This window comes from Hylobates moloch, unplaced genomic scaffold (assembly GCF_009828535.3).
Source record: "Hylobates moloch isolate HMO894 unplaced genomic scaffold, HMol_V3 SCAFFOLD_253, whole genome shotgun sequence".
NCBI classification, from domain to species: domain Eukaryota; kingdom Metazoa; phylum Chordata; class Mammalia; order Primates; family Hylobatidae; genus Hylobates; species Hylobates moloch.
This window is the reverse complement of record NW_026652528.1, coordinates 30,392-40,399: the sequence shown is the minus strand read 5'-3', so window position 1 is coordinate 40,399 and position 10,008 is coordinate 30,392. Positions and strand designations below refer to the sequence as shown.

Sequence of the window (10,008 nt, the reverse complement as noted above, 5' to 3'; positions counted from 1 at the left end):
CAGGGCTGGGCTGATCCCCCTACTGTAACTAACTGTTGCCCCCCCCCCCCCCGAACCCCCAGTTGAGGAGTTGAGAGGGTGCAGGCTGGGGTCAGGACAGGCTGCAGATGCTTGTGCCTATGGGGAGTTACTCCAACCCACCTATTCTGTCTAATCCCCATGGCTTTGCACCAAATCCTCCACCCCTCCAATTGGGAGGGGACTGTTCACCACCTTGTGGTAAGAGACAACACCCTAAGGCTGGTGCCATTAGTTATGAGTAGCCTACCACCCCCTCCCTTACAGTAACCCCCACCCCTTCAGGATCAGTCAAGGGAAAGTACCAGAACCCCTGGTAGGGAAAGAAAGGAGGGAAAAACCATAAAAGGAATACTTATAATGTGAAGGTTTGTAAATAGTCCATGATGATGTCGTGGCAGAGTCTGATTTCTATATAGAGGTGACTTTTTTTTTTTTTTTAAGTACTCTGCAAGCTCTGTGCTTCTAGAATGTGGGAAATGGCTTGGGGAGGATGGCCCCCAGCTTAGGAAGACTGTTGTGTTATTTGTTCAATTTCAATAAAATGATTTGTAGATCCTGCACATGAGAGTGGCATCCTGTGGGGGCTCTGACACCCAGTGTCTAGACTACCACCTGGGCTCAATAGGTAGGCCTGGCACAGGACTCTGGCAGGCCCCCTATGACCAGCAAAGCCCAAGGGTAAGCCTGAGCCCAGCCTGTGGCCATCCCAGCTATGGCCAGCAGGTGGCTGTGTGTTCACACAGACCTCACTGCAGGCCCCCTGCAGGGTGGGAGGTCACTCTGTTGTGATCCACGTGGTGGTGACCCTTGGAATCAGAAGGCCCTGGGATACTTCACTAAGGATTGGCCCCACCTGCCTGACCTAAGGTGAGAGTGTGTGACCCAAGATAGTTCTGGAATATCTGTCTTAGCTGCAGCATTGCCAGCTGACCCTAAGTGGGGTCATGGCCTGACCCCCATGGACCTCAAAGACCCAGTTGTAATGGACAGCAGCCAGATAGGTGTCCCCACTCCCTTGGCCTACTGCCAGGCTCAGCAACCCAAACTCATGTGCCTCCTCTGAGGCCTGCCTGTGGACACCATGGGAGAATGAGCTCAGGCTTCTGTTTCAGTAAGCAAGGCTCGGCCCACTAGTATTGCCCCTGCTCTCTGTTGCCCCCATCTTACCACCTGCAGCCCGCCCACTGTGGTCATTCTGCCTGCACTTCTCAGGGGCTGCTATGAGGCAGATTCTCTGCTAGGCTTAGCCTTTGACTATCAGTCCAACTCCCAGTTAAAGAGGGCAGAGTTCAGGGACAGGCTTCTGAGTGTAGGGAGCTGGTCTGCCAGTCTTTCGGAGGTTTGAACTTGTCAAGTCTAGGGCAAGATCACCATATCCAGCCTGGACTTGCAGTTCTGTGGGGTGCCTCCCCATACCCCCCTATAGGATGCCAAACATGAGGCCCTGTCATCCTCCATGGTCCCCCTCTACTGGCTGTTCAAGGCCCAGGGCTCTCCCATGCCAGATAGCATCCTGTCTCCTACCACCACTGTCCCAGCCTGAGGGAACTCCCTGTGCTGGGCCTGCCCAGCTGACCCCAACGCTGGAAACAATGGGGGTCAGGCAACACTTCCCCACTCTCTCCCGCTGGGCTGTGCTCACTTCCTTCCTGCTGGCTGCCTGAGGAAGTGTCCCTGCCCTGGGACAGTCTGGCCTAGCCTTTGTTTCCCCAGGGGTCCCCACCCATGGAGCTTCCAAGGCTTCTGACCCCTGTGAAGCCAGCACAGTGGTACAGGGACACTGCACCTTCCCCTACCATGTCTTGGACTCCTTGGGCTTCAGGGCCAGACTCCTGGGTATTCACCTACCCCTCACACAGCCTTCTGTTGGGGGAGAGGCTCCTGGGCATTGGGCCATTGGGTTGTTGAGGGGTTGGCTCTGGGTGATTTGAGGGTAGGTAGATTTGCACCGCTGGAGAGGTCTGCTGGAACCTTGCTGCAGTCCTCCTTAGGGCCAGCCACAGGAACACCCCTCCCAGAGGAATATACCCCTTTCCTCATCCATGTTGTAAGGAACCCCCTACTGTGTACAGTGGACTCTGAAATCCATCCAGGAATGAACTCCAGCAGGAAAGCACTCTGCAGAACCCTCCCAGTCCGTCCCCTCCTCCCCAACCCACACAGTCACACTCACTAACACATTGTCCTGTCACACAGGATGCAGAAGCTCTCAGTGGAAAAAAATGGACTCAGCTACTGGAAGTCCCCCCCGACCCCCCCCCCCAAGGCTAGTTCCCTTCTTGGGCACCTGCTCTGGGGGACCATCAGCTGAACCATCCCCAAGTATTTTGACTGCCAAAAGCACCACCACCTGACCCCATCCTCTCATACCCTACTGGATTTCAGGATGGGCCCCAATCCTAGCGAAGGAGTGAAGAGGTTCCCTAGTGCTGGAAGCTGTGGGTGTGGGGGAGATTGGCACCTGATCGTGAGCCCATAGCCTTCTTGTCACCTGGCGCAGCTGGTGGGGCCAGATCCTACTCGGGAAGGGTGGGGAGGGCAGCCAGCCAGCAGGGCATTCTGGAGGGAAACAGGGTCAAGGCGATCTCCTCCCCCGCGCCTGTTCCTGGCCCTTTCCTCTCAGGGGGCAGCAGGAAGTGAGGAGAAAGGGCTGGGATGGGAGGCGGGAGCGGATGGGAGGGAATGGGGTTTATCAAGTCCTCGGCGAGCTGCCCAACGGGCAGCAGCTGGCGCAAGTAGCCTAGCTGGAGAGGCTCACCCCAGGAAGGAGGGAGGCCGCCGACCTACTGGGCCGACGGGCTCCCACACAGGTGAGCCCAGCGCAGACGGCTGGTCTGCACCCCCACAGATGCGCTGGCAGTAGCACTCCCTCCCTCTCCTGGCGCCCGGGAGGGTTAGGGGCTGGTGGCGCAGACGCGGGCCCTTTGGGGAGTTGAGTCTCGCACAGGGGAGCGGACCTAGGAAGAGCCGAGGTGGTTTCGCACGGGGCTCGCCAGGGTCTAAGCCTGCCCCCCACCGGGAGAAGCCTGTGGAGCGTAGGGGGCGCTGGATACGGGATGGAGGCCCTGGGAGACCCCTCTTGCTGGCTTTCTCGGAGGTCCAGCCAGAAACTGCTGCAAGGAATGGGGGCCTCCTCGGGGTTGAGAGGGAGCCGGGCTCCCAAAGGACCTCAGAGACTGGGCAGAAAAGGACGGGATCCCAGGGATGACTGGCCCGCCCTGATGCGAGTCAGGGAGAGGGGCGGCCAACCTCCTAGACCCCTCTGAGCTTCCCTGCCCCCAACCCTGCCGGCCACGCCGCTACCCAGAGCCGGGCTGCCAGGATAACGACTGCCTCGGCTCTTCCTGGGTGGGCTAAGAAGCGGTGCTTGGCCCCTTCCCTCAGTCTGGCAGGGGGCGGGGCCTCCCTTTAGACCGCGCAACAGAGAAGGGGGCCCCTGATTCGTGGGAGGCGGGGCATTACTGTCCAGGAGACCAGAGGTCGCCTCAGGTCAAAGTCCCTTTTTCCACACAAAGGGGTCCGACGGCTGGCGTCTACGTCCGGGGCTGCAGAGCCAGATCTGCTGCTGCCCCCCAGCCAACCTCGGAGTGCCACAGCACCTCCTGATGGCCGAGCGGGGCAACGCCTCCTCCTATTTCCCCCCCTCTCCCCGTCCCCCTGCCCTGTCCCTCACACTGTCTCTTTAAGGGGCTGGCGGCGCCGCGGAGCTGGGAGGACTGAACCACCGGCCTCGGGCTGCAGGGGGAACATTTCAGGCTGACTGGCGCTCGTGGCTGAGACTCCCAAAGAAAGCCCTACTCAGAGGGGCATTAGGGTCCCAGATGGGCGGCCACGCCCCTCTGCAGAGGACCTGGGGCTCTTCGAGCCCGAAACGCGGCACCGGCGCCGAGAAAGGTGGAACACACCTTCCCACCCCGTCTGCAAGTCCAGTCCCGGGCCCACCTCCGCACTGGAGTCTTAAAGGGCCAGCGTGCCTGGGGGGGCGGAGCCAGCAGAGGTGCTGAGCCGGGCTGTGCCTGGGCGAACGGCCGGAGCGGGCTGGGCTGGGCCCGGGATGGCAGTGGCCCTGGCGCGGGTCCCGGTGGCGCCCTGCGCGAGGTGAGGGCGGGCGGTGCAAACCTGGCGGCTCTCTCGCCTTGGGCTGGGGTCTGACTCCCCGGGGGTGCTCGCGGAGAGGCGTCCCAGAAACCCGACCCCCACCCGACCGGGCGCAGGCCCCACGTGCGGGGCGGGGGCGGGGTCCCGCACAAAGACCCGGCGGAGCGCGCTCTAGCCCTGAGCGGCCGGGCGGGGGAGGCGGGCGCGCGCATTCCCGGTGGCGGTGGAGGGAAGGGCCGGTCGGCCGGCGCCGCCGTGGGAGGTCCACTGCCCCTTTGTCCCCGCGGGGCCTCCTCCAAGCCGGGAGAGTGTCAGCACTCCAGAGAAAGTCTGGACAGCCTCACTCTTCTGCCAGGCGGGTGTTACACGGATAGAAGCCTCGCGGCAGCATTCCTTCCAGCTTCCTAGCCTCTTCACGAGCTGTTCCTTGCTTTACCCAAATGCTGTCGTTTCTCTGGATCAAGGGTTCTTCACGGTGTACAGGGTGGGCATCAGGGGTTCAGGGTTTTCTGAAACCATGTACTGGATGGTATGCAGGCATATATGTGACTCTGATGAGCCCAAATTATCTAGTTCTTAGAAGAGTCACAGACCTAGGCCGGGCGCGGTGGCTCACGCTTGTAATCCCAGCACTTTGGGAGGCCGAGGCGGGCGGATCACGAGGTCAGGAGATCGAGACCAAGGTGAAACCCCGTCTCTACTAAAAAAAAATACAAAAAATTAGCCGGGCATGGTGGCGGGCACCTGTAGTCCCAGCTACTCGGAGAGGCTGAGGCAGGAGAATGGCGTGAACCTGGGAGGCGGAGCTTGCAGTGAGCCGAGATTGCGCCACTGCACTCCAGCCTGGGCGACAGAGCGAGACTCCGTCTCAAAAAAAAAAAAAAAAAAAAAAGAAGAGTCACAGACCTAATAGAGATTTCTGCCGAGCCATAGGCTACCTGCTCCAGAAAGGAGCCCTGTGCTTCTGGCAGTGAGTTCCCAGGGTGCCTTGTCTGCCCTGCAGTGGCCTGTGGTCTCTCAAACCTATTACAACCATGAGCACAGTGCCCCCATACAGCATGGGCTTTGGGAGCATAGATGGGCTTGAGGTGGGTACTTCCAGTATTCCCTAGACTGATTTGTTCTCCCCCACCCTTCTTCCAGTTCCTGAGCTGGTGCCAGGCAGGTGACACCTGCAGCCCCCAGCATGCGGGCAGGCCCAGGCCCCGCCGTTACGCTGGCCCTGGTGCTGGCGGTGGCATGGGCCATGGAGCTCAAGCCCACAGCACCACCCATCTTCACAGGCCGGCCCTTTGTGGTAGCGTGGGACGTGCCCACACAGGACTGCGGCCCACGCCTCAAGGTGCCACTGGACCTGAATGCCTTTGATGTGCAGGCCTCACCTAATGAGGGTTTTGTGAACCAGAATATCACCATCTTCTACCGCGACCGTCTAGGCCTGTATCCACGCTTTGATTCCGCGGGAAGGTCTGTGCATGGTGGTGTGCCACAGAATGTCAGCCTCTGGGCACACCGGAAGATGCTGCAGAAACGTGTGGAGCACTACATTCGGACACAGGAGTCTGCGGGGCTGGCGGTCATCGACTGGGAGGACTGGCGACCTGTGTGGGTGCGCAACTGGCAGGAGAAAGATGTGTACCGCCGGTCGTCACGCCAGCTGGTGGCCAGTCGTCACCCTGACTGGCCTCCAGACCGCATAGTCAAACAGGCACAATATGAGTTTGAGTTCGCAGCACAGCAGTTCATGCTGGAGACACTGCGTTATGTCAAGGCAGTGCGGCCCCGGCACCTCTGGGGCTTCTACCTCTTTCCTGACTGCTACAATCATGATTATGTGCAGAACTGGGAGAGCTACACAGGCCGCTGCCCTGATGTTGAGGTGGCCCGCAATGACCAGCTGGCCTGGCTGTGGGCTGAGAGCACGGCCCTCTTCCCGTCTGTCTACCTGGACGAGACACTCGCTTCCTCCCGCCATGGCCGCAACTTTGTGAGCTTCCGTGTTCAGGAGGCCCTTCGTGTGGCTCGCACCCACCATGCCAACCATGCACTCCCAGTCTACGTCTTCACACGGCCCACCTATAGCCGCAGGCTCACGGGGCTTAGTGAGGTATGTGTCTCCAGGGCCCTGCCTTTTTCCTCCTTCCTTGAGGATCCACTGCACATTTGGTTTATCAGGGGCCACTATAGGACTATACCTGTAGTTTATTGGCTGCTCCACATCCCCTCAAATCATTCTCTCTGTAACCTGAAAGGGTGACATCATTATCCCCGTTTTTCACATGAGAACAGCTGAGGCACAGAGATGCTGAGAAGTTTGCCCAGAGCTTCCCAGCAAATCCAGAGCAGAGCTGGGACTGGGGCCCAGGCCTTCTAACTTTGGAATCCATCCTGATAGCTGCACCTAGGCTCAAGTGTGCCCTTGGCTTGGGAAACTGAGGCCCAAAAGTGGGGTGGAAATTGACTTAAACGTTTAAAAAGGAAGCAAAACAGATGAGCCTCTGCCTGGAGGTGAAAGGGGGGTTGAGCTGGGAGTTCAGCAGGTTGAAACAGGCTGGGGCCTGTCCTCCCTGTCTGTTCCTGTCACCCTGTGGTCTCAGTCTTCCCCAGTGACCATCCCTTTTCCTGCATAGATGGACCTCATCTCTACCATTGGCGAGAGTGCGGCCCTGGGCGCAGCTGGTGTCATCCTCTGGGGCGACGCAGGGTACACCACAAGCACGGTAAGCAAGACCCAGCCTGCCAGAGCTCAGTCTATGGGACAGGCAGAGAGTTAGGGCCTTTGGCTACCAACTTCAGGTGGGCAATCCTAGTCTGGTCCCCCTGTCTGTCTCCCACCCGAGGCATCCCTGGTGGCAACAGAGGAAGAGGTCACCCCCACCCTGCTCTCAGGAAAGAGGAAATGCTGTCCTGAACAGCTGTTGAGTTCTGCCCTTCCCCATCTGCCCAACTGGGTTCCGGTCTCTGCCCCCACCCACTTCTCGGCAGGAGCAGGGACTGTGTGGCTCAGGTGCAGATTGAATATATAAATGTGTGCAGTTAAAATAAGGTATAGTCATCACAGTGTGGACAGTTTCTATCTGGGCCTATGGGCTGAGGCAGCTGACCCTGACCTGTGGTCCTTGTTTTCTGCCTCCAGGAGACCTGCCAGTACCTCAAAGATTACCTGACACGGCTGCTGGTCCCCTATGTGGTCAATGTGTCCTGGGCTACCCAATATTGCAGCCGGGCCCAGTGTCATGGCCATGGGCGCTGTGTGCGCCGCAACCCCAGTGCCAGTACCTTCCTGCATCTCAGCACCAACAGCTTCCGCCTAGTGCCTGGCCATGCACCTGGTGAACCCCAGCTACGACCTGTGGGGGAGCTCAGCTGGGCCGACCTTGACCACCTGCAGACACACTTCCGCTGCCAGTGCTACTTGGGCTGGAGTGGTGAGCAATGCCAGTGGGACCATAGGCAGGCAGCTGGGGGTGCCAGCGAGGCCTGGGCTGAGTCCCACCTCACCAGTCTGCTGGTTCTGGCAGCCCTGGCCTTTACCTGGGCCTTGTAGGGGTCTCCTGCCTACCTGCCCAGCAAGCTGGCCTCTACCACAAGGGCTCTCTTAGGCATGTAGTACCCTGCAGGGGGTGGACAAACTGGAGTCTGGAGTGGGCAGAGCCCCCAGGAAGCCCAGGAGGGCATACCAGCTCGCACCCCCCTGTTCTAAGGGGGAGGGGAAGTCCCCTGGGAGCCCCCTTCTCTCCCTGCCAGAGGGGAAGGAGGGTACAGCTGGGCTGGGGAGGACCTGACCCTACTCCCTTGCCCTGGATAGTTTATTATTATTATTTTGGGGTCTCTTTTGTAAATTAAACATAAAACAGTTGCTTCTCTGCTTGGATTTTGTACCTGGGCTAGAGTGTGTGAGAGATTCCAGAGTTTCCCATGGGGTTTGAGCTCAGCTCTGTCTCTATGAAACCCTCTGCTGGGGACTTCTCGTGTAAGATGTGTCCACCAAGACCTGGGGGCCCAGAGCTGCCCACCCTGGAGCTGTTCTGCTGGGGCAGGAGCCACTGAGAGTGGAGGGACCTACATTCCATCCCAACACCAAGGACGTTGCTTTCTCCGTATTGGTTGCAAGCGAGTCAGGCCCCACCTTGTGTGAGGGATGGGGCTCATTGTGTTTCTGCCACTTGCCCCTGTCCTCCCAGCTGGATCAGTGCCAGCCTCCTTGCCAACCCAGGGAGAAACGTTTGATCTTCCCTGCTGTTCCCACAGGCAAGGGTGTCTCCTCCAGTCCCTGCTCCCAAGGGCAGTGGACACCAGCCACATACACCTCTCATCAGGGTCACAGCCCTCCCTCAGATCTGGTGGTGGGAGGTGGGCAGGGGATTGGGATCTGAATCCTGAGGTTCAGTCCCTGTCTCATTCTGGAGATGCCTGATGGGGCTGGGAGGTGGCATCTTGGGCCTGGGAGCAGGAACATCTTCTAAGATCTGCTCCGTCCTGGCTGTGGGAGAGTATGGCTAGTCTCTGGCTGTCCCTGAGGAAAGAGGGAGCAGCTGGAGTTGTCAGACCAGCTCTGAGCTGCTTCACTAGCCCTGCCTCTGACGGGAGTGCATTCTGCCCCTCCCCTCAGCCAGCAACCCCACACCTGGGGTCCCGCCCATGTCCGTGATGACTCACCACGCAGCCTTGCTTCAGGAGGGAGACAAACTCAAGAAGTGAGTGGTGAGGGCAGCCAGCAGCAGGGGAGCAGGGGTGGTGCCCTTGGAGATGCTTCCCACATTGGGTTCTGAAAGGTGAGGGTGGCAGCTTGATGCTCGGGAACAAATCCTGGGCAGGGGCTGGAGGAAGTTGGAGTGGATGAAGGTGAACAGTTCAGGGTTGGGGTGTGGCTTAGGGGCTGCTGTGGGCAGAAGCAGGAGGGGCAGCCCTAGAGCAGCACCAGGCCTGACCTCACCTAATACTGACTTACTCATTCAGTAAACGCTGAGCACGCAGTGTGCCTGTGCTAGGCTAGGTGCTGGGGATGCATCCGTGATGCATCTGAGAACCACACCAACAAAGACCCCCATCCTTGTCGGAGTGACAAAATAGAGGTAGATGCACACTAGATGCAAAGACCGAGATGCCAGATGGGAGAAACAAGCCCGGCCAAGCCAGTGCCAACCCAGGCTGTAAAGATATCCTTCCCTCATCTCTTTTGCTGGTGATGGGTAGAGAATGGAGAGGAGAGAGTGAGGTGGTAGCACAGGAAAGGTGACATGGTAAATTCACGCAGTGAAGGAGGAGGTGGACACAGAAGTGGAGGGGTCCCAGGTGCTCATGGCCATGGTGTTGGGTGACCAGGCTGGAGAGAAGATTCAGGTGTTGGTCAATAAAATGATGGGCCGGGTATGGTGGCTCACCCCTGAAATCCCAGCACTTTCGGAGGCCGAGGCAGGTGGATCACTTGAGGTCAGGAGTTTCAGACCAGCCTGGCCAACAGGCTGAAACCTCGTCTCTACTAAAAATACAAAAATTAACTGGGCATCCGGGCGTGGTGGCTCACGCCTCTAATCCCAGCACTTTGGGAGGCCAAGGCGGACAGATCACAAGGTCAGGAATTAGAGACCCGCCTGACCAACGTGGTGAACCCCATCTCTACTGAAAATAAAAAATTAGCTAGGGGCCAGGCGCGGTGGCTCACGCCTGTGATCCCAGCACTTTGGGAGGCTGAGGCGGGTGGATCACGAGGTCAGGAGATCGAGACCACAGTGAAACCCTGTCTCTACTAAAAATACAAAAAATTAGCTGGGCGCGGTGGCGGGCGCCTGTAGTCCCAGCTGCTCGGGAGGCTGAGGCAGGAGAATGGCGTGAACCTGGGAGGCGGAGCTTGCAGTGAGCCGAGATCACGCCACTGCACTCCAGCCT

General features: G+C 58.9%; 1 protein-coding gene across 3 annotated transcripts; it reads left to right on the top strand.

Annotated features, from left to right (window-relative positions):
- Positions 1–2,746: 2,746 nt before the first annotated feature.
- On the top strand, positions 2,747–7,985 carry LOC116464180 (hyaluronidase-2). Of its 3 annotated transcripts, none has more exons than XM_032147455.2 (4): positions 2,747–2,831; positions 5,263–6,226; positions 6,750–6,839; positions 7,256–7,985. In XM_032147455.2, the coding sequence occupies exons 2-4, from the start codon at positions 5,306–5,308 to the stop codon at positions 7,664–7,666; spliced, it is 1,422 nt and encodes a 473-aa protein (XP_032003346.1). In that variant the 5' UTR covers positions 2,747–2,831; positions 5,263–5,305; the 3' UTR covers positions 7,667–7,985. The 3 variants fall into 3 exon arrangements, with proteins under 3 accessions (XP_032003346.1, XP_032003347.1, XP_032003348.1); XM_032147456.2 differs by lacking the exon at positions 2,747–2,831 and adding an exon at positions 4,007–4,119; XM_032147457.2 differs by lacking the exon at positions 2,747–2,831 and adding an exon at positions 4,242–4,603.
- Positions 7,986–10,008: the final 2,023 nt, after the last annotated feature.

Bases quoted from the DNA above. Each gene is read 5' to 3' on its own strand.
- LOC116464180 (XM_032147455.2), top strand. From the start codon at position 5,306: ATGCGGGCAGGCCCAGGCCCCGCCGTTACGCTGGCCCTGGTGCTGGCG. The intron at 6,227-6,749 runs GTATGTGTCTCC...TTTCCTGCATAG, and splicing joins GGCTCACGGGGCTTAGTGAG to ATGGACCTCATCTCTACCAT. The intron at 6,840-7,255 runs GTAAGCAAGACC...TTCTGCCTCCAG, and splicing joins CAGGGTACACCACAAGCACG to GAGACCTGCCAGTACCTCAA.